General features: G+C 44.4%; 1 protein-coding gene and 1 long non-coding RNA gene across 3 annotated transcripts; both read right to left on the bottom strand.

Moving 5' to 3' along the window:
* Positions 1 to 7,177: 7,177 nt before the first annotated feature.
* Positions 7,178 to 12,512, bottom strand: LOC148393060 (uncharacterized). 2 transcript variants are annotated; one of them, XR_015860227.1, is made up of 5 exons: positions 11,129 to 11,376; positions 10,943 to 11,014; positions 10,790 to 10,869; positions 10,701 to 10,714; positions 7,178 to 8,231 (listed from the first exon to the last, which is right to left on the bottom strand). It is a non-coding gene; the product is annotated as an uncharacterized LOC148393060 (long non-coding RNA). The 2 variants fall into 2 exon arrangements; XR_015860228.1 differs by lacking the exons at positions 10,943 to 11,014; positions 11,129 to 11,376 and adding an exon at positions 11,763 to 12,512.
* Positions 12,513 to 13,845: 1,333 nt separating this feature from the next.
* On the bottom strand, positions 13,846 to 23,240 carry wapla (WAPL cohesin release factor a). The gene is made up of 21 exons (XM_088384538.1): positions 22,953 to 23,240; positions 22,331 to 22,457; positions 21,353 to 21,725; positions 20,529 to 21,192; positions 20,158 to 20,459; positions 19,712 to 19,842; positions 18,851 to 18,946; positions 18,107 to 18,277; positions 17,888 to 18,024; positions 17,147 to 17,258; positions 16,839 to 17,069; positions 16,644 to 16,755; positions 16,452 to 16,549; positions 16,287 to 16,363; positions 16,030 to 16,211; positions 15,792 to 15,907; positions 15,472 to 15,708; positions 15,200 to 15,410; positions 15,000 to 15,088; positions 14,829 to 14,924; positions 13,846 to 14,692 (listed from the first exon to the last, which is right to left on the bottom strand). The coding sequence occupies exons 3-21, from the start codon at positions 21,690 to 21,692 to the stop codon at positions 14,627 to 14,629; spliced, it is 3,468 nt and encodes a 1,155-aa protein (XP_088240664.1). The 5' UTR covers positions 21,693 to 21,725; positions 22,331 to 22,457; positions 22,953 to 23,240; the 3' UTR covers positions 13,846 to 14,626.
* Positions 23,241 to 24,056: the final 816 nt, after the last annotated feature.

The following is a 24,056-nucleotide window of genomic DNA, read 5'->3' as shown; positions in this document are numbered from 1 at the left end:
GCGACATGGACATTATTTTATATTCATGAGAACTAACAAGATTGGGGTTTTTTTTCATTAATTCAGGCTGTTCACCATTTTATTTTGTACAGCATTTAAATTTAACAATGTCAATGGCACATAATAATACTCATTGTGTTCCAGGGGCCAGTATGGTCATTACTCTAATTATCATGATTAAAAATAATGACAAGGTGAAATTCTGCACGAAGTCTATTTCTCTGCTTTATTTGCACTATGTGTCTGGAATATTCACAATATTCACCCGATGCCCTCTCATGTTATTCACATATTAAAGTTCCTAATATATAAACATGTGGGAAAATATTTGACGTGAGTGTCTGTTGGCAATATACAAAGATTGCATGTTCAATCATTTTACCTTTGGTACCATTTTAGTCAAGTGTGCTAATGTCAACGCCGGGACAGCAAATGATTACTTCTAGCAACATAGCACACGTATACATCAGTTTTTATCTGCATATCTGGCGCATAACGGCCCCGCCTGCTAAAGCGTGTAAGTGCAGAGAGGATTTGATTATATGTATATGTCATTTAGATTTCCCAAACGGGCCGGAAAGTGCAAAAGCGAGTGTAGATGTACGGGCACAATAAATGAGATTTACCTTGACTTATATGGGGAGCGCCCTTGTGTGGAATTGCATTCTCAAGTAGTGCGTGTGTGCACGTGTGGGTGTGCACATGCATGTTGAAGCTCACAGTTCCACACATTGTGGGAATATAAGTGTTTACACAATGCGGGAAAAATAACACTTCATTATGTAAATGATATGTTTGGGTGATGTTATGAGCGCAAGCAGTGGTTAGTCTGGGTAAGTTTGTACACAGCTTTATTTTAAAAGGGAAAACTGACTTTTCAATGGCTTGTTTAGACATAACTGCGTCTCTGGATTGCCTGCTTAGCAATCCTGTAAACTCTTTTGTCTGAAAATGTGAAAAAGAAATTGACGCCCCCATAGAAAATCTTTTGAAATGTATTGTCACATGCCAAAAGACTCTCTGTGACTTCCACTAATAAGTTAGAACCAAGGCTAAATTTAGCTTCTCCGTCATCTCAGCAAGGTGCAACATTCTTCCTTGACACAAATTACGACTTACCTAATTAGACAGTGTCGTGACATTTTGTGGTTTCAAAAAAAGCAAAAAGGTGAGATTTTCCAATGAATTGCTGATAGTTTGCAACCTGCAGCTGCTTGACACCAGTCTGTGCCAGCAAGGGTTTGGTATCTATTTAATATATTTGTCTAAATCAAATGTTTTTTCCCCCCAGACATATAGCCAATAGCACCATGAATAAAGAAATACTATACAGCTTATCTAGTATCTCTTTACAAATCATGTTATTTTTCACACTTGGGGACTGTTAGAAATTTTTCAAACTGTTCATGCTAGAATCACACAAAGAGCGTATATATTTATATATGTCAAACACGGGGATATTTACGTACGTGCCGTTTATGTCGCTTTTATGAGCTACTCCGACAAGGTGTCATCATCTTAAGTGGCACTTTGTGTGTAAAACGAGAATAAAACACAACTGGTGGTTTATCTAAATAGGCCTTAATGGCGGACACAATGCGCCAAATTAGTCGCTAAATTTGACGCTAGTTTGGTTCAGGCAGTTTCAAGCAAAAGCCAAAGCAGTCTGTGTTAATCTGAAGAAAAAAAGACTAAATGAGGAGGGTTGTATAAACACTACAATCTGATCACAAGTGAGAAGCATATGGTAGCCGAGCGGGCAACGGCTAGTGCCAAAAGCTAGCATAACAGTTTAGCTCTTTACCCAGGGCTCCTTCTTGTCAAGCAGTACAAACAGATGGACTGAAACCACATCAGTCACAGAAGATCCAGAAAGTCATTTATTCATAACAACCTCTCCAATAGTTGCCCCTGCCAATGGGAATGGGAACAAAATTCCGTTATCAGTCATTCACATGTCTACTGGCGGTCATATCCGACGATCGTGACACCGAAACGCTGCATTAAGAATCTCAACCAGTCGGGATATAAATTAAAGAGCCGTGACACACAATTGGCATCAGATGTAGCGTCGCTGTTTGTTCTCTGAGGCAAACCATTGCCAAAAGAAGGATGGCGGGTCATACATGGGCCTCAACAACTTCATCATTTCAAGTAGACAAGTGACGAGTGAGGACAATCTCCTCATTTCTCGAATGTTTTTCTGCATCGTGTGGCTTAACCGTTTTAAAAATATCACTTTTACCTGCAGTTCCAACAAAAGTGTCCAATTAACACACATTTTGTTCTCAGGATAAATTACTTTTTTTAAATATGTGCAACCATGTAATCTCAATGTTATCTACTGAACAAACAAAAAAAGAAATTGACAGCTTTACTGTATACTAGTGCCTTTCTCAAATAAGTATTATTGAGTTGAAAAACAAATAGACTGCATGGTGGAAAGAAATAACAAACAAACAGTGTCTGAGAAAGATGTTCAAAGTGGATGCTGCCAGCTAGGAAAAGGGCTAAAAATAGTTGTTTTGATTTTGTTCAAACAATGTCACACAACTTTAAATGTCTCTCTGTGCACTTACAAAAGCTGCGGGATTTTTTAACGACGTGACAAGCATTTCCATCATGTAATTCCACTCCTCACCTTCAGTTCAATTATCGCAATGATTTACATTTTCGCAAATGAGAGCTTGGATCAAGTTTTTCTTAATTTTACATCAGTGGCCTTTCATTGGGATGTGTTAATCATGTGAAACTCATAATAAATTAGAGCAAACCTGCCATTTATATTTTTGATGTATATAAAAACTCCAAAATTCATAAAAATGGTTTCCTCCTGAAAAATCAGGGATTCCCCAGTTTTCAGGAGGAACTGATGCAGAATTAATATCCATAATAATTTCCACTAGGCATTCTATGGAGTATTTCCTGTACATACACCTGGGTAATCAGACCAAAGGCACATTCATCCATTAATGCTAGACCACATTGCCTTATTAGCATAATTAGCATATGCAAAGCCTTGATCTGAGCTCTGCGCATTAATGAGCTGATACTCTTGTTTGACTTGATGGCCATTGTCAAACAGGAGAAATTGTGCTAAGCTTAGCTTTGTAGGCGGCAAGGAAGGTGGGAGGCGGGACGTTGGACCGACCCAGCGGGTGGGCAGAGGAAATCGACTGCGAATGGGCGGTGACCCCCTTCTGGACGTCTGACCCCAGGACTCTCAATTTAGGCATCACAAACACGAGTGCGGTGTCTGTTAACGCTTCTTCTGCGTACATCGCTCGCATTCAGCAAGGGTCCCGCAGGAACGGAGATTCATCTCGGACCACTCCCACCCCCGCTCGCTTTGCCTGGCAACAGTTGCGGGTTTCAAAAAGAACGACAGATAGAATGAAAGCAGATCCCCTTTGTGGTTTGAATTGTATCTGCATTCAGGTTTACTTTTCAACAATTCAGAATGAAACTTTTAGTTGAGATTACGCAATACTTGATCACAAATTGTGAGAGGAGGTGGGACAGTAAACGTATTGATCGTATTTTCACTCTTGGACGCACCACTTCATCAGCCAGCTGCCCAATGCACTTGTCAATTACTGTCGCGGATCCTTGCCTCGGTGGAGTCGGTGGTGTAATTAATTAAAGTTTTGCTTCAGTAGACACAGAAGGAATTGTGATTGTACGTCTATTTGACTATTACGATTGTGGATTGTGGCTGCGAAGGCATCGATTTTCCAGGTGACTGTGTAATCTCTCCTCACTTCAACACGCCGGCTTTTGCTGACTCAGTCCTGCCATGCTGTGCTCGGGAGGTCAGAGGTTGCCGTAAGTAAGGCGGGGGAAGAGGAGGAGTGTGGCAGGAGTAGAAAGATCCTTCACCCCGGAAAGCTCACAGCACTTCTACTTGCCCCTCGGACCGCCGACCGGTTGCCGTCAACTCTCAACCTTGCTCCTGGTGCACTCCGCTCGGATTGAGGTCGCCGTCTGAAGTCGGCAAAACCTCGGTTACATCAAGAGAGTCTGTTACGTTCTGCCGTGGAGGTTTCTGTTCGTGCTGGACTTGGTTGGATTATGATCTTTCTTTCATCCATGCTAAATTGCAGGCTGTGTAACAGCATATTGATATGCAAATGCAGACAGGAAAAGCAGCTCGTGGGATGAGAGGCGGACTACTGGGACGGTCCAAGGCTGCGAGCGGGGATGAATTCATTGTTTCTTGGCATTTCTTGGTAGAAGGAAATGAGATGAGTTTTTCTTTTTTACTTTGTATATACAAATTTCTGGATTAGTATTCCTCTCAGCAGCGACCGGAGCTCTGCGGGAGGTCTCGGTCTGGTGATTAGGTCGAGAGGCTCAGCAGAAACCTCTTCAGGATTGGATGGAAGTGCTCAAGGTTGCAGCTGGTCAATTGAATGATTTTCTTCTTGATATTTCAGATGCTTCATGTGTTGATTGTTTTCCTGTCTTTAGAGTTGTGGATTTGTTTTGACCGTTTGCAACAACATGATGTATTTATATGCAGCTGATGGAATTATATCGATTGCTCCTTTAAATAAAATATAACTTCAATATTTTGATAACAATTTTGAGCATTTTTAAAAGTGAAATATTTTGTCTTCAATATTTAAGTTATTTTTAAATATTTTGTTAAATTTCCATATTTTTAACCATTTTATTTACATTTTAATGAATAAATATTTAAAGTAATAGTCATTTTTTCAACAACGGATTTTCTACTAAAAATTAAACTGCATGAATGGACACACTAAACATAATACATCAAATATTACATAGGGATTTTTTTCCCCAAAGGCCTGTACTATGATAAATATTTTAGTTATTTTCTTTTGATTGTTCTTTTCTTATTGTGATGGTGCTGCATCAAAGCATGGTTGTGCTAACACACACCCGCTTTGTTCTTGCAATACTTACAAAAAAGGAATTTATTTTCCTTCCAAACAAACCATGAACCTTATAAATGTGAGTCAATCCTGGCAATGGACCAGCAGAAACAAAGGAGAGTAATCATTCGTAAGGGAGTCGCCATAAACTTGACTTATTGCACACGCGCGCACCCAAGAAAGTAAAAATAGATACTGATAGGCAAGAGCAGAAATGCCAGTACAATTTTTTTCAGGAAAAGACAGAAGCAGCTTGGATACAATGAGGAGGAATGTTGGAGTGGGAAAATGTCCTCAAGCAAAAAAAGGATCTGAAGGTACAGGCAAGGCGGAATGACCAGCAGGACACTTTCGAGTGGGGAAGGAAATAAAAAACTTCGCAAAATGTGAATATGAAACCTCTCTCCACAAAACTCTTCTCCTATTCTAATATAAACCTGTACCAAAATCTTAGCCACACTCAAAAACACTGATTGTTTTTCAATTTGACTATAGTAAACCCTGATATGCAAATGAGATAAGGTGTCGATCAGATAAATAAAAATCAACAATATTACTTGAGTTACAATTCATACCGAGTGAATGGGGCAATTAACGCAGAACAAAATCAATAAAACATGAACACGGCCTCCCACAACATTATGAGGCGACATTTAACCGTTGTCATTTGTCGCCGCTAACAAAACGCCGTCATGTTAGCGCTTTTTTTAGTATTGCTTGCAATCCCCATGAAAGCAGCAAACAAGATGCTGCAATGCAAATTCCATGGGAGGGAGTTAAAAAAAAAAAAAGAGGTAAAGAAGAAGAAGAAGAAAAAAAGCCGCCCAAGGCTGTATTCCCACCTGGAGTGTTGCATAATTCACAAGTCGAGTGCGCCGCGGAATAAAAAACACGGGCGCTTTCTCTCTCGATCTCTCCAAGACAGACAACACATAAATCTGACATGAGACATCCTCGGACTTCACGCCAGAAGTATTTTGTGTTGGAGGTGATTATGAATGCGGAAATGAGAGCGCGGCTGCATCGCAAACAACTCATCAGGGGTGTCGGAAGCGTAAATGCAAATGGCGGCTGCTGCTTTGCTGTTAATTGCCTCACAAATGACTCGGCCAGCAAGCGAGGTGGAGCGTGTCCAGCCTCACACTTGACCTTTCCTTTAGCCTGGAAAAGCTTCAGATTGAATTGACAAGCACCATTTCTGTCGGTAGAATATGCTTGATAATGTCGCAGCAAACAGGAGCAACCTGTTTTTTTTTTTAATAACTTCTCAATTGCACAAAATGGCCGACTTCCTGTTCAATTTCAAGCATGGTTGTTGAATTTTGTGTTGGTCAGTGAAAAACTAAAGTCAGGGGGAAAATTTCCTCAACGTACTTAGTTTTGATTAGACTCCTAAAATACTTTGTAGTCACTCAAAATGGCGGCTTCAAATCAAAATGGCCGACTTCCTGTTCGACTTCCTGTCCTGTCTTGATGGACATGCCCAATGAATTTTGAGCAGCACCAAGGAGACTACTTGAAGAGTTTTTGGTCACTGATGGTGTCTTAACTACTCTTTAACTGAATCTCAAAACAAACAAGAATAACAATCACTCACAAAAAGACAACAATTAACCACAAGGACTGCGGGGCAGCACCTCGTTCTATTGTCAGCGATATCGACGGAATGCTTTCAAAGTTCCATTTGCTCTAAGGTTGCGCTCCTGTGACTCCAGCGCAGCAATTAAGCCCATACGTGGGGATTTTTTAATTGGATCAGCCAGCAATTATGAGAAATCCACCATCCGTGCCAAGTAGAACAACTATTTCCATCCATTTCTGTCCAACTAATGTGCTTGAACCTCGGTTACCTGTCAATGGTCAGATTAACTATTTTGTACATGGAAGTAATGAGGATTAGAAGAAATCTACCTTTTCAACATGAAATAGCAATTATGGCTCAAGCCTGACCAGATTTAGCCTATTCCATGACCAGATCTTGACTAAATCTTTTAGTCTAGTTTTCACTCGTCTTACTAATTGATTATTGCTTGCTGAATCTGAAATCTGGTGAGGTCCATCAATGTCTCGATGGTTGTTCAGGCGAGATCCCGGTTGGAAGCGCCCACGTCCATTCTCTCAATTTTGTTGTTCTGGCCAGCACTCATGAATCGACGCCGGCGTACGAGGCGCTGTTGCTAGGTAACCGCTTACTCCGTCGCGCACCTATCATAATTTTACATCACAACCGTATTGAGTGATCTTTAAGGGGCCACATTAAAACGTCTAAACAGCGCTTCAATGATAGGCTCGACTTCCAGCCCAAAGTGGTTGATTTTATTAGAAAGCAGAGTTATGCGGCGGCGGTTCTGAATGGCTGGAGATAACCCGTCCAACTTGAGGCTTATCAGTTTTGCTTTCCCCTCGCATGACCCAGAAACCCTGAACTGAACCGCTCACAGTAAATATCCTGCTTTGTAACCAAAACCTGCGGGGGGATTTCTAATTAGGCGAGCATGGAAGATGCAATGAAGAGGAGGAGAAGAAGGAGGAGGAGGCAAATGGCTGCAGAGGGATGAGAAAGAAAAAAAAAACAATACATGATGACAGCATGTCTGGGGACTTATCAATTAATTATGGAAGCAACAATGAGGTTCGACTGGAGGCAGTGTCCGGAATAGTAAGTAGGGAGATGGACATAAAGGAGAGCACAAATTGTATTTTTTAGATTGTTCATCACTTTGCTAATTTGAATGAAAAATTTCTCCAAAATAAAGAAGAAAACTCTGGCTGGAAACCAAAGATTTGAAAGCCTGACCCGCAGCAGTCTGGGTCAGCCGCTACGGCGCCGTTCATACGTGCCCCGACTCTCACCGGTAAAATCCCCTCCAGCCACGCTCTGAACGAGCCGCAACAACACGGCACTAAGACTCTCAGATGCGGGGAGGGAATAAGATGGGAAAACAAACATGTTTGTCAGAGTACACAACGACTTGTATTCGAGGCACAACACGGCAACGCCGTAACATTTCAAACACGTAGCTTAAATGGCCGCTCAGACTCGGGTTTCTGTGTTTGTACATATCTTCCCAAAAATCATACTTGCAAATGACAGCCGGGAGTTTCGGCAGAGTCGTGCTGGGAGGTGAAGCCGAGAGCGAGCGGCCCGTCACGAACAAAGCCGCGCTTTCAGGTGCTGCTCTGTCGACGCCGATGTAGCATCCGGTAAGTAGTGTAGAGGCAAGTCCACAGTGGGCATGACGAAATTGACTCAAAGCTCGGGGAAGATCGCAAATCCTGTGCAAGAGCCGTCTCCAATCCAAGCTTTGTTAGTCTGATAGGGATGAATGACTGTAAAAAAATGAATCTCGTGAGATTGTTTTTCCGTAATATTCCAGAATTTCAATTGTGATTTAGTATGCAACTATGTTTTCATATTTTTTTAACAAAAGTAAGCGATGCATTAATTGATATAAAAAAAAACATTTCAATGTTTCCAGTTAGCTTAGCGCTAGCTAATTGGTACGAGGCAACACAAACAGATTTAAAACGTGTAATACTAGATAAATATAATAATAATAGTAGATAAAGCGTTACATAAGTACAATTAGTAACCCGTTCGAGTTGATTCGGGACTCACTGGTGAATCTGTTCAAAACTAGCAAACAATTTTTGGCAGCAAGGCCGGCCTCTGGTATTTAAGAACACAAATCTGGATTCACACAAGTCATGCGTCATGTTGTTCAAAAAACTTTCCGTATGTTTTCCAATCATTTTTCTGACGGACAGAGCTAAAAAACAATAAAAGCTGGCAGAATGCGTATAACGGAAGCATGTGGCATACAAGCAACTTAGAAGAAAAGCACCGAGTGCTCCTGCCGTGAGTGTTGTCGTCCCCGACAGCTAGCACTCCGATTTGCAGTCGTGCAACGCTCCACTTTGTCTCATCACCCCTCAAAAAAGCCTGCCACTCTTTGTTGACTCTCCGCAGGCCACCTCAAATCCCCCCCAACACCTCCACCCGACCTGAAAGTGACGCAAGTGGCAAGTTTTTCTGTAACTTTTAACGCTCGGTGAGTCACAAGAAAGTCTGATGTCCGTTTGAATCGCATATAAAAATAAGACAGAACAATTAGTTTTGTATATTTCTTTTCACAAATGTTCGTATTGATAAGGTATCCTTTCAAATCTGCAAATTCCTTTGAATTAATTCTTTATTATAAAAATATAAATATATATATATGTAAAAGCACAGATATAGTCAGGTTTCAATCTTCTGTAGTTTGAGTGCGTCACTTTTTGACACAGCGTGAGATTTTCTAGAAAAGAGCCACTTAAAATGCTGTCGACAAAAGCCCTCATTGCAGCAAAGTCAATCCAATTATTTTTCCAGGCGTGGGAACGATTATGACGTTCCTGAGGCAACCTTAATGAAATTAGCCGTTTGATTGGTGATTCCATGCCGAATTGTGTTCTGTCTCTGTCTCGTTAAGACAGCTAATGAAGCTGACGACTGGAGCGTGTCTTCCCCAGGTGCTAGCGCACTTTGAAAAATCCCGTTTTCGCACCGTCGGTCAGGCGGTGGACGGCGGCGGCGACACCGGCGTCAGGCCCGAGAATCGAAATCGGGTCAGCGGGAGGGCAAGCCGCGAGGGACGCCGTCGCCCAGCTCAATGGTCTGATGACGAAGCTAATTAAATGAGACGGGGGGGGGCATTAATTTTGCATGTGTGTGACTTACACACACATTGGGTTGAAGGAGGAAAAAAAAAAACGGTTAGCGGGACATGGCACATTTTTATTGCTGACGTCCACTGTTGCTTCGAGAGTTACGCAGGCGCATTTATTCAGGAACATTGAACTAATTATTTCTGTTTTTATTGAACTAGGTACTGCTCCAAGGTAAATGTAAATTTGCTCTGAGTCAATTAATGAATTTTACATGTTACTCAAGGCCCAATTTAGGCTATTCAAGTAAAAGCGGGAAAAAGTGCAAATAATACATCTCAATCAAACAACCAATCAAAATCACAAACACAGTTGACGTTACGTTAATTTACTTTTTTGTATCACTGTATGATGTAAATCTAAATCGAGGCCATTTGTAAACCAGAGAGAGAGGTTGCCGGGGTTGGAGCACTTTGAATAATTTCTGAACATTGACGCAACTGTTGCTTCAAAATAAAATAAAAAAGCGGCAGAGTATAATCACCATAAAATAAGAGCAAATAATGTGGCGGAGGGCATGTTTCAAATGCTATTCAAGCAGATTTGTCCAGTAATTATACACGATCGAGGATAAGGTTTAATGAGGTGGGCTTTGGGATGAAAACAAGATGAATGAATAATCACATTTTGGAGCTTGCAGATAATTAGATGAAGTAAGTAGACTTATTATTTGCGCGTTACACCGAACACCGACTCTAATCTGGTGCATACGCTCTGCCCGAAAGCAAAGCCGCTTTTCACACGTTTGAATCGGGACTGCCCGGGGTCATGAATAAACATGAGTGGCCCTTATTAATAATACATCTGCCGCTCTTTTCAGGAAATGCTGAATTGAAGATGTCCTGCTGTGTTCCTGGCCGCTAGTTACCCTAAAACCAAGACAATGACATGTCTGCTGCGAGCGAGCTTCGCAACTGCAAATGTTATCAAAGCTTTTTTTCTTTCAATAATCATGTCCAAAGATGTACATTATAAAAGGAAGCAACAGACGTCCCTATGTGTAGGCGTAAAAAGCAGGATTCTAGTTAATAATGAGACAAATAAACTATGCTAAAATACTTCCTTACTTGTTATTTGTGGAATTACACTTACCTGAAAATGGGTAACTGTAAAATAAATGGAGCAGGGTTACTGTATTGTTATTATAGTTCAAATTTTTGCAAAAAAAAAAAAAATCTGACCTTTTATTTGAAGAGCCTTCATGATTGGCAATGGCTGGTTGACATGAATCCTCGCAAAGCCTTGAATGGGGAGAAGTGGGCTTTAAAAAAAAAACAAAAATAAAATTCAGTCGTGCTATAAACTACTAACACTCACACGGGGAATTAACTAACTCATGTCGCGAGTTGGATCCGGAATCCCTAACAGGAAGAAAACAACCCCTCGCTCACTCGCTGATTCCGATTCTGTCGGTTCAGAAGAAAAAAGTAACCGTAAACAGACCGAGCGTGAATTAGCTGAAATGCTAATAAACGAATCAATGCTTTCTTTTTTTTGCTTTGTGGAAACTTTTTACTCACCCTGAGGAACAAACTATACTTGTTTTTATTTCTTAACTTTAAAATGCTTCATGGCCTTTCCTCTTGTTGTTCTTTTGTAACATCTCAAGAGTGGTTGAGAAAAACATTGAAGCCCGTATCTCACTAAGCAACGAGTTTTTCCACAAGTAGAAAACTTGGTATTTTGCCAGGATTCCAAAAACCTTGCAAACCGTTTTCTTCTCACAAACATGTTCAAAAATTCTTTTGGGCAAAAACAATGTGGCATTTTGGACTCACGTGTTACGACGTAACGCATAATGTGCCCCTTTTCCAGTAACTCATCAAACCACAGTTACCCTTCAAATGTCACAAAATATCACCACTTGAAAACCAACACAGGTGGTTAGCGACTGGCCTACAAGGCGCTAGCCAAAGCTACAGCTATTATTTCAAGCAATGCACAAATGAACATAACACTCCTCAAACTACTAACAAGGCTAAAAAACACAGCTTGAAAGAACATTCACACTCACAAATTACCTTTACACACATCCATGCAAAATAACACATAACCATCCCACAGTTACACACCCACACAAAAACACGCGTCGACATAATCCTCCTAACAGAAGCACACACACTCACTGACCCACACACTCACTTACTTACTTACACGCTCTATTAATTTTATTATTAACACGCAGAAAAACACATGGATACACATAACACTCCCACGGTTACTCAAACAGACGCACAAACTCATATACACAAAATTACCAACACACAGGCAGGAAACCACACAAATGGATTTCCTGTTCCGACAAACCTCCCCGGACTTTGGCAGCTGGCTAAGGTAAGAAACTGGAGCGTCTCCACTAGGTCAGTCCAAAAAACTGCCGCTCGCATCCTAACTGGAGCTCGTAACCAGCTGTTGTGAAATATAAAGTAAGTCGTATTGTATTTTGTAGTAAGATATAACATTTTTTTTTCACTGAGGATAAAGAATACATGACTGTGAGTATTGTGATATTGTCTGTCTACATGTGTTGCTCCACTGCTATATGTATAAAATTGTCTTTTATTGGACAGACATGCATCTAATGGATAGGTAGCAGCTCTCATGTTCAAAAATGTTGGTGACCCCTGCTCAATGTTCTCTAAAGACAACATAAATAAAAATTGCCGGTCGTAATTATTTGAAGAAAAATTGACTGACTGCATGTGTGCACATTTCAGCGGATTGTATAAGCGAAATGAGGCAATGTAACTCTTCAAAGATGAGCGTCCTGACAGCTTGAGGGCAAATCAGCAAGTGGGCAACACCGCTGATGAGGTTGTGTGCAAAAAAAATAAAAAACATACACAAAGATCACAGAGATCATTGCAGAGCACTAACACCCCCCAGTGGTACCGAGAGAGTATGAAAACACCTGTAGGCTCAAGCATGCCCGTCCGTCCGTGGCTGTGGACCGGTAAAGCCAGAAGTGGATGCTGGCGAGACGTTTTGATTGACAGCTCCCAAATTAATCCCAAGGTGGCGCAACAGCGGCGGCGGCATCATTTCACCTCATCTTCGCTCTCTGTGCTCCCTCGGAGCGGCTGGCATCCCGTAAAAATTCTGAGGTCGGTGGAGGGACGGGGAGGGGGAGACGGAGGCCCACTTCGCTCCATCGGCATTAGAAGAAAGGCTACAAAAAAAGAGAGCAGTGATGGCAAAGGGGGAAGTGGAGGAGAGATGTGTAACGATGACCATAGAACCGGAAATGGAATTAGTCCAGAGGGAGGTCTGTCTGCTTATGGGCAATACAATTACATATTAATTTTTCGCCGATCGTATTACAAAAAGTACACTCTCCAAATTAAAAATCACATCACTGAAAATTAAAAAATAACATTATATGAATGTCTACACTTACCTTTCTCGAGAGTAAACATTTTATTTTTTGCAAAGCTGGTGATAAATATTTAAATATGCATAATGTGGGTGTAAAAAATGTAAAATAGTCAGTTTATTTTAAAATTACATACGTTTTTTCAACTGTAGTAATTTAATTTCAGCAAGTATATTGTAGCATGAATACTAAGTAGATTCAAGCTAACTGGCTAATTACTGGCACGATAAAAGTAGAAACAAAACAATTGAATGCGAGTTTTTTTTTTTTTTTACTTTTTCCATAACTATTTACACAAAAATGGGTAAAAACATTTTTTTTTCCTCGCTCCTTTTTTCTTTTTCCAAATGACAGAAATATTGTATAAAATAAAAATATCAGCTTAGGGAGGGAGGGAGGGAAGGAGGTAGAAGGGGGGGGGGGCAAAAAGTAGTCTAAGCATCTTTGTCAAAGTCCATTCATTGCTTATGTACATCAGTATTTATATTCTACAATTCCATACAGAGCAGACATTTTGCAAAGGTCAAAGTTCATCACTGAGGGCTGGAGGCCCGTAGGCCGAACCGATGACGCTCACCAATTTGGGCAAGGCTAGAATGACAACACGGGGATGGTTGGCGTTTGGGGAGATTGGGGGGGGGGGGGGGGGGGTATAAATATTTGTGTACGGTTGGGCAGATGGCTGGATATACAGAAAGCATGTTTCAAAACAAATCAATTTTCCTTACCTAAAAAGAAACATTCATTCATCCGTGATGTTTTTGAGGAAATGGGAGAGCAGCCAGAATCAAACCCAGAACTCCTGCCTGCGAGGCAAACATGCTATCCACAAGTTCAGTCATTTCGCACACAGATGAATTCATACATCACAATTCAGCCAGTCAGTCAGTTCGGCTGAGTGACTTAAACGACGACGCCAGTGAGTGAGTGGCTAAAATGCCCTGTGGTCCATTCTGCCGACAGTATGTCCAACCACCGAGCTGTCCGATGACATAATCAAGACTTTAGACGCTACAATAAAAAGGAGATAATTAAATTAAAATATGATTCGCATTGAAAAAAAAAAAAAAAAAAACTGCACACAGTAATTCACATCTGCAAGGTTAAAATTCATTGTGAGACTATGTACTGCGTTGCTGGATTTAAATAAGCTAAAACACACTCACGGGCGCTAAAAGATCTCCAGGCTGAGCCATTGTCACTTAATAAAGAGCCCTGATTCCATTCAAAGCTGATCCAGAAATCATAAAATTCAACTAAAAAGGCCCTCAGAAGGAGAATGAATAAAAAGGGCAATGTGAGAACATAAAACTCCAAAATGGATTAAGACTTGCCCCCTTGACATTCTGCTGCAAATATGAGCCAGTGAAGGCATTGAGACATCCTTGCGACATGCATCAAAGTGGTGCTCAGCAAATTGACTCTTGGCTTCTGATGTGGAAAATAGAAGAAAGAAAAAAAGGGGGGTGACCCTCTGGGAAATTGTTAAATGTTGCCTCTTCTTGACGTTTCCGCCACCGTTGACGGCGAGCGCTGGCTTTGGTTCAGTTGTGTGTGCAGGTCGCCTGGCGCCCCCCCCCCACTGCCCCGTGGTTCCGGCCAGATACCCCCCAACACGTCCCCGCGTCAGTCTTAGGCTCTGCTGTTAGCAGTGCTCCAGATAGTCGATGACCCGGGAGATGGACTTCTGCCCTGTGGTGCCCACCGCACACTGAAAGACACAAGCCACACAGATTGAGACGAGAACTTGCGAGAAGTTGGATGGAGTTGTAACCCCGCTGAATCGAATCGTAACACTATCGTCTTTCGATGACTACCAAATTTAAAATGGCTCCTCGGGTACTCACTGTGAGGTTCATGAAGCTCAGGAACTTCTTGAGCATCTCTGTCATGATGGAGAAGTCTCCTTTGGGGAGGTGTTGTCTCACAGTAGTCACGTTTACCTGCCGGACGACAGAGAGGCGGGTTGGATTTAAGAGCTTCTACAAATTGTGCAGACAACTCCTGAATGTTCATACCTGGCTGCCTTGGCAGAGGCAGCCCAGCAGCAGAGCCGTGTAGGAGGCCACAATGCTGTCCTCCATGTGCTTGCCAGCGTGCTGCAAAGCTTCAGAAAAGCAGAGTGGGAGGGGGGGAAAAAATGGTTAGCAGCACTTTAGTGGGATGCAACGGAGAAGTGTGGTTCAGCACAGAGATTGAAAAACATCTCCCAAGCTACCTTTGTTTAGGTCCAACTCTTCGTCCTCCTCCTCTTTCTTTGGATTCTCCACTGCGGGCTGGCTGTCATTGGGCTCGGCCGCCACCCACTGGATCTCGCCCATGGTCTCCTTCCACTCACCGCTCTGGTCCTGGGGCTTGGGCGCCTCGCTGATCAGGTCGTCCGTTCTGGCCTCAGCCAAGATGGCAGCGCGCTCTCGCTCCAGGAAGAGCTGGGAGGAGAAGAGGCGTTAAACACAATTTTTTTTTTAAGGCAATGATTCTTTTTCCTACCTCGACCAGGGCAGCCAAAGCACCAGAGGCCTCGGGCTTCTCCGCTCCGACTTCCTGAGTCTCGGCCGCGCTCGGCGGTGGCGGCGCAGACTCGGCCGACGCGCCCGCTTGCGTCGGGTCGGCCGGCTGTGTCAGACTGTCCTCCAGACAAAAGTGGTCCATGTTGAACTCCATGTCCACCAGATTGTGGCGGTTCCTGGAGCTGTACTCGACCAAATTGATAAGCAGGCCCAGACCCTGACAGGAGAAGCAGAGCATGTGAATTCTATAAAAATATATATAAGGCAATAAAATGATTTACAAAATTTGAAGCGCCTTACCAGCACTCGCACGTCAAAGCGTTGTTCCTGCGGGATGTAACGCGGAACCCGGAGAACACAGTTTAGCGCCGTGACAATGAGCTGATCCTGCTCGCCCGTCTTGGTGCTTCCCCACTCTGAAGACAATTTTTTTTTTGGGGCATTCAAAAAAACTCGATTTTTCAAGTCCAAAACAAGCCAACTGGATCCAGAAAAAAACCAGAGGCTTTGCTCTTTGAACACGCAGTAAATGATTTACCATTGTCATGCGTGAGGTTCAGCAGGACTCCGATGACGGCCCTCATGCAGTCCTCCACCGCCTTGCCCACGTTGCTGCAGCTCCAGTGCGGCAGCGCGGCATCGCCCGCCTCCGCCGACACGCAGATGTTGTTCAGCGCCCTGCTGTAGCGCTGGATCATGTCCTCGCAGTGGCGCAGCGCTCTGAACACACGCACAAACATCTGCAAAGGATCCTCATCGAAATACCACGGCGCGTTCCACGGTTCTGCTCCTCACCTTGCCGAGGAGACGATGAGCTGTGAGTCCTTGTAGGCAATTAAGTAACCCTGGTTTTCCGGATTCTGCACCGTCACCTGTTGGCCCCCCAGAGGTCAAAGAAAGGAATTACAAGCATGATTTCGGCGCTCAGTTTGGGTCTTGAGGACGAAAGCCGCCACTTACGCTTTCAAGCACTCTCAAACATCGCTCAGCTCCCCATAAAGACGCCACCAGGTTCTCCTTGTCGTCCTCCTCGCTCAGGTTTTGCACGCACTCTTTCACTGCGCAAACGACACCATGAAGAATGAGACCGGCATGTCTGGCAAGTCACAACTCTCAAAGAGGATTTACAAGTTCCTGTTTGAATGGGGGTACCTTTGTCAACAATGTGGTCCAAACCTCCAAGGAGTCGCAGCTCTTCCTTGAACCAATCGCCTGCTCTTTTGGACGTCAGAGAGAGCAGTGTCTCCATGGCAAGGTGCCCCGTCTACAATCAAAACAATAATAATAAAATCCGCCCACGACCTTGACTTTATCTGGCGTCATTCCCAGGGCCAGCCCCCAACCCACCGTGATGTTCTCCAGGTCCAGGTGTTTGTTGTGCACAGTTTCGCACAGCTTGCGGATCTTCTCCTTGACCTTGGCCACCTCCTTGGCGGTGAGCTGGTCTTGATGAGCCGAGTAGTCCTGGTCCAGCTCCAGCAGCTTGATCATAAGCTCCAGGCAGGAGCGGTCCAGGTCCATGTTGAGACGGTCACGGCTCAGGATGTACATGAGCGCCGCCGTGCACAAGGCGAGGTTCTGATTGGTCAAACAAAAGGCGAGTGAGCGCGGGAACCTGCGGCAGAGTCCAAATCATTTGGGGACTTGCTACGGACCGGGTGCTGCGACGAGTCGCTGAGCATTTTGAAGACCTGCGCCACCTTGCCTCTTGCCCGGAGATGCATCCTGAAGCTGGGCATGGCACAGCGGGTGGCCAGGCTGATTATACTGACAAACACACACAGAGTAATAACATGGATCTGCATATTCTTCTTCCAACATTTGACAAAATACCGCATGCTCGGGACAAAGTTCAGGTAACCAAAATTGATCTGTTATCAGCCATCAATTCTAAAAAAGGCACGCTTTATATGGTTTTTATCATATAAGCATTTTTCTATCTGACTGTGAAATAAAAAAAAGGCATGACATTTTCCTCATCTTCCCAGCATGAGACCATATAAACAACCATGCGGGGGGGAGAAGCGTATATTTATTTTTTAGTATTCCTTTCCAAAGCTCGGGACCTTCGCGCTTCTAGCCGGCGAAACAATTTTCATCCCGAAAAACCTTTTGAGAAAAAAAAAAAAAAAAAGGCATGGCGCGTTTCCAAGATGCGCTGAGGCAGCAAGCTACGAGGTTGTGAGCTTTAGTGGGAAGCGGCGCTGGCTAATACGCGCCGACGCGGACAAATGTTAACCGACAAGCCCTTGCAGCGTTCAATCAACGTAATGAGCTACTTGGCACTCATAATATACAACCAACAGGAGCATGGATGTGTCGCAGGAGCGCTGAGAGGAAGAAAAAAAAAAAAGAACATATCCGTGAAGGCCAACGAAGCGTTTCCTCTGGCTTACCTAAGGCATCTGGTGTTGAGCGGCTGGCTGCTCTTCAAACCCGTCTCCAGGTACTCAAAGTCGTCGGTGAACTCTTGATTCTCGCCAAACTCCACCACGTCGTTGAAGTGCTTGACGTGCTGCACCACCGTGTACAGCTGGGAGAAGGCAAAAAAATCGGCTTGGTGACATCATCAATCCGAGTATCGGAATATCAAACCTGATTTTCGGTCAACTCACCTCCTTGTGCTCCTTCCTGCACTTGAGAGCCGTGACAATATCCTGGTAGGGTCGCGTGGGGATGGTTTCTGATTTAATGACTTTGGGCGGGGGCGGAGGGGCTTTGAACACGCCGTCGTCTTTACGGGAGTCGCCGTCCTTGCCGCCGCTCGCGCCGCTCGATAAGACGGCCTGGGGAGGAGGAAGCGACAAAGACAAACGGGGCTCAGGCGGCGGCCGCAAAATCTATTTAATGACACGTCCTGACAATTTAACGCGGCTGAATAGTCGGCTCAGCGCACAAGTCCTTAATAAGTACTTTTAGCAGATGAGGTGGTGCAAAGTTGAGGGCAACTTTTGCAAATGGCTGTTGACAAAGTGCAATTTGCTAGTCCCTGAACAAACATTGACTCGCGTGGGGGGAGGAGGGAGATTAAAACACGGCATTTTTGCAAATGGAAGTTCACTGTCAGGGCAAACAATTCCACTTGAAGCAAAAGAGACTAATTAGAGCAATTAGAAGCAGAGGCGTTGACTACGGAGAGACCAATAAACAATATTCCGCCTTGTGCTCCTGAGGGCCGACGGGGAATTGTGTAACAAATGCTAATGATTCGGCGATGCGTCGTGCATTGTGCGCTCGACAAAGACACGGCGCGTCTTCATCATGTCATCGGCGCTCCTAAACGCCTTGTGATTAATGCTCGACGTGGCGAAAAGGAGAGCCGGTTGGAATTTGTTGAGCGGCGGGAGGCGGAGCCTTACCGGGGCTGTTTGGGCTCGGGAGAGGGGCGGCGTGGGGATTTCTTCGGACTCGGGCTGGTTCCAGTGTCGAGCGTTGTACACCGCTTTTGCAGGGGACTGAAAAAGAAGAATTGGACTGTTTGGTCGGGACATGATATATATCATATTAAAGTGCAACTGGAAACCCTCAAACGCCCTTCGACGGTTTATGCGCGTTTAAAAACGAGCGGATGGTGTGAAACTGTCAAGCTGTTTTCTGATTTCAGATTTTCACATCTTGCAGGTGGCTCAATAAACACGGTTTCAGTGTTTTCTAAAGCAGAAAGTTTTCCTTATTCAATTTCAAAAGTAGCACCAACAACGGCGCTGATGCAAAGAAGCCCGTGAAAGGAATTCAGACTTCCCGCTCATTTAAATAAAGCATCGCAGCGTGGAACATAAGCACGCTCTATTGTCGTACACCGACACATGAATATTGCACAACGCAGCAGCGGGCTTGAGATGGTGACGGCGGCGCGTAACAAAAATGTGCCGCCCCCCCACACCCCGAGCGTCACAAAGCACTTCCTGAAAATGACAAAGAGTGCTTTGCAATTACATAACACAACAGCACAGTGGGGTTTTCGTGCATGAGACACGTAGAGAAAAGAAAAACTAAGCAAGATGGAGCACAAGCAACAAGCCAAAGCCAATATGGCGCGTAGTCAAGATAAACAGGCGTGACTGCGAAAGCAACGCGGCAAACTGGAGCAGAATGATTCGGATGAGTCCGCCCGTGAGATAACGTGAGCAATGCACGCTTAACCTTGCTCAACGTCAAGCTGCGACGGGTTTGAGTCGCGCCCTCGCTAATGGGACGTTACGGCATCGAGACTCACGGACCTTTTTGGGCCCGCTGAAAATCTTCTTGAAGCCGCCGCCGAGGTCCTTGGACTTTTCGCTTTGCTTCCCTGAGCGTCCTTTTTGGCCCTCGCTGCCGCCTGGGCTGGAGTCGTCGCAGAAGTCAAAATTGTCTGCGGGAGGGACAACAACGATGATGGCGAATGACAACAAGCGCAGTCACGTGACCTTCGCCCCCAGTTGCACATTAACAAATTATCTGCTGTGGAGTAAAAACGGACTGGAAGGAGCACGTTATTTTTCAACTCATTAAAACGACCAGTGCGACCAATTAATTTGCCGGCATATTTAAGACAAATTTTCACCGATTATTCTCTTCTCACGAGTTAAGTTTAGCGTAACCACGACAACCACAGCACAGGAAAGAAAAATAATGCCTGCCATGTGCTTCTTCTTTCTATCGTGAAGAATTTGAAGTGGCATTTGACCTGTATTGCTGCTGGCCTGGCTGTCCTGGGAATCACTGGTGTGGGGGCTGTCCACGCCGGAGCCCAGTGCGACCAAGGCCGCCGCCGCCTTCCTGGCCTTCTTCTCCTTGACGTGGTTGTCGTCGTCGTCGCTGTCGCTCTCGCTGAGGTCGTCGAAGCCAAAGTACTTGATCTTGTAGCTGCTCTTGCCACCGCCGGAGCTTTCGGAGGCCTCGTCGCCGCCCGGGGCCTCCTCGTCCCCAAAGCCGAAGAACTCCAGCTTGGACTCGGCTTTGGTCTTCTTGGTCTTGACCAAGGCGGTTCTGAATCCAAAAGATATTTCATTGCAACAACACTTTGTTCTTTCATTTTGACATCCCCAACCGACTCACCTTGTAGGTTTAGGCTGCACATCCGACTTCTTCTTCATCTGTCCCGCGTCTCCGAGGTCGGCGGGCGTGGCCGGCGCCACCAGCTCTTCGGCGCTGCGCTCGATGGAGTCCTGGATGGTGACGTTGCACACCGACACGCAGGAGGGGTGCAGGACCGTGTAGTCGCGGAGCCTCCCACCTCCTCTGCCAGCCGGCTTTCCCGCCGGCTTGCCCGCCGCCTTTGCGTTGACGCCGCTGTTGCTCGCAGAGGCGACTACACTGTTGGGCTTCTGGCCGGCGCTCTCCACTTCGGTGGCCGCGTCGGCGTCGTCTTCGGGGAATAATTTGCTCGAGCGACAACGCGACTGGTATTTCTTGCAGTTTGAGGCTCTGAGGGTGAACGGGGAAGGAGGGATGTTGTCCACCGGACGAGGCTCCTCCTCTGGACTTTCTTCTGACGGTGGGGCGACATCATTCGACGAGGCGGTCCGGAAGTCTGCGCTGCCCCCCGACACGCTGGCGGTGGGTTGAGGAGCAAAGCCGATCCTTTGGGTCCCTGAGGAATTGTGAGCCGAGGCGGCGGCCGTTTTTGACAAAGACGACGCCGGCAGCCGGCTGCTCTCCGGCGCATTTTTGAGCCACGGCTTGTTATTTTCAAAAACCTTTGCGTCAACTGCTGGCTTGCCTGCGAACAGAACGCAAAGCCATATTACGATATATAGATTACGATAATAAATTCACACAGACAACTAAACTGATCACATTCGTAGATTTGCGTGCAAGCGTAAATAAAGTGCTAGCACAAGAACGGGCGAACACGTGACCGGGTTCTTTAGTGTCCTTACTTGGAATTTTGTACGATGCACTCGTGGTGTGCGCAGAAGTCGTCACGACAGGTACGTTTTCAGCGGCCGTCTCGCTCGCGCCGCCCTCGCCGACACTCACGGGTTCATCGTCGCTGTCGAACCCAAATGGGTCATCCCCGCTGTCGCTGTCCTCCATTCGGGGCCTCTTGGACGGCTCTTCTGATTTCGCAGGAGGCCTTTTGGCCCCCAGCTGGGCCTTGTAGGTGGTTTCGCCCCATTTGGTGGTCAAGGTGGGTTTTCTGTTGGAGAAGACTTCTTCGAACTTGGAATTGGCCTCGCCTCCCTTGCGGTTGTACGTTTTACCAAATCTGGATGTCATAGTGCTCGCTTTATGTTACATATTACCTGTGACCTGAAACAGAAGGACAACATTGACATGACAATCAGGTTTGTAAATATAAATATTGGGCCATGGACACAATTCTCATCCCCACCAAATGTGCTTTAACTGCAAAATGTCAGCTTTAATTTGACGGCATTTACATTCCAATCATGGGAATGGTGTATGATTACAACACTTAAACGTGCCTCCTACTTTTCAAAGGGAAGCAATTGGCAATCGGACAAATGGCTGCTCAGCAGTTCTGTGGCTAGGTCAGTATGTATCGCTACCAAAAAAACGGGTTCTTTTGTCTTTGATGATGATGCAGACAAAAGCATGACTGATTAGGTATTTCACATTTTGGCAACAGTACCTGCTCATATTCAGTCAAATGCTTCACACCTCATTTCTATATCACTTCACAGTGCAGATGGGAGTTGTGGAAGACAGTCCTAAACTGTTGCTAAATTATGCCTGAAGGTTTTTGTTTGACTTTTAACAACATCTGCATGCCTGAATTTGCGGGAAACTAGTTTGGGAGCTTTACAAACGTAACTTCTTAGGGAAGGTGGGAAAAAAACGACAAGGTTGGCTAATGTTAAAGAACAATTACTTAATAATAACAATATACTTACTGAGCAAATGTGGAGCACGGCATACAATCTATGCGAATGATTAGAATGGATACCACTGTGACGGTTCTGCCACACCACCGCTGCCTCAATTTGACCCAGGAAAACCCCTGACTTGTTTATGCATTATCTGTAAAAGATCAGATGATAAAGAACGCATACTTCCATTATTTCTGTAGAAGTTCATGTCTACTTTGAAGATTCTATTGCCGTATCAATGATCTTAAAGCGATAAAAGTAAGCCTAGCTATATTGCTAACACTGACAGCTTTGAACACGTTTCCGTTACTCGTCTGACGGCCGAAACAATTAATACACGTTAATTAGATGCCGTTATAACACATTAACTTCGTCCCGATGCTCACCTATCGCTGAAATTAACTTTGATGCAGCTAAAAATGCGGCGATGCTCCGTGCGGGCCATCGGGTTGTAAAGTTCACATAAAGTTAGCTGATCGCTGTTAGCATTAAATGCTAACAGCTAGTTTACATTTCGTATCTGACCGAATGAAACATTGGGGATGGTGTAAATAAAAATATGATAATACAAAACAATAGATAATTCATAATTTTAAAGGCAAGAAATATTATTCAAATATTCAGTTTGCCAAGTGCTCTGTGTTACCTTTCAACTCCGGAGAAGGCTTGTTTGTTAGCCAGCCGGCTAGGCCTGATCCCCCCAAACCAAGCGCGTAAAGTCCGACCGGCGGAGTGCAAACAACGGAAGAAACGCGGGCCCCGCACGGTAGGCAGTCCCGATGAATCACTGGTGGGCGAATAAACTAAGATCGCGTGTTCAAACGTGGTCTAAATATAGTGGATAATCCCGACTTTCGCATTTTGGAGCGCCACTGGCCGCCATTGAAACATCCCCTCCCCTCCTTGCTTTGCTCTGGCCACAACAGACACGGAATGCCAGGCTCCGACTGAATGTAGCCAATCAGTAGCGCGGGTATTTTCTCGCGATGCAGTGAAGTCAAATCTGATTGGTTGGAAGGTAAATTCCAATTCATAAATAGACGATAGGGCGCGCTAGAGGACCGTAAAAAAAATGAAATTGAGTTTATATTGATTTTAATATATTTAGCTGATAAAGCAATTCTGTTTGTCACCCTGGTTTAGTGTTTAAAATATTTTACTATTACGCCTTAGTATTTATGATCTTTTTTAGGGTTTTGTTATTTGCATAGATGTTTCTTATGTTTTCATTTAGACTTTTTTATCTTGATTTTACTGTTGAATTGTCTGATTATTTTATATGTACTCGTAAGCTTACTATCAGTAAACTACTGTGCATGCAGTTATATCTTCAAACCACATAACGGCAGAAAAGTTTGTTTTGTTGCTGTCCCCTTTCCACTAAAATGTTACCTTTGACCCTTTTGAACCACAAATATCTTAAATACTTAAAATTATGACACATGCCTGTGGGCTACGTCAAACATCTATAAAGTATTTTTCCATGTGAAGGGAAAGGAATACAGTACGTAGCAGAAATCGGAAGGCCATCCAAACGTGTGGTCAGGGAAAAATGTTGAGTTGGGCGCATGCAGTTTTTGTTTGGCTTTTTTGCCGCATAGCCCCTCGCCCAAAATGTACAATCAGGCGACTGGCCAGACCGTACAACGGCTATAAAATTGAATTTGAACCATGTTTGTGCACATGCATGAACAAAAACATAAAGAAGTGATGAAACGAAAGCAAACACAAAGGCAAAAGACAAAATACA

This window comes from Syngnathus floridae, chromosome 9 (assembly GCF_059516105.1).
Source record: "Syngnathus floridae isolate MCC-2025c chromosome 9, RoL_Sflo_1.0, whole genome shotgun sequence".
Lineage (NCBI taxonomy): Eukaryota > Metazoa > Chordata > Actinopteri > Syngnathiformes > Syngnathidae > Syngnathus > Syngnathus floridae.
Note: the sequence above shows the minus strand (reverse complement) of the source record. Positions and strands in the feature narration are given on the sequence as shown.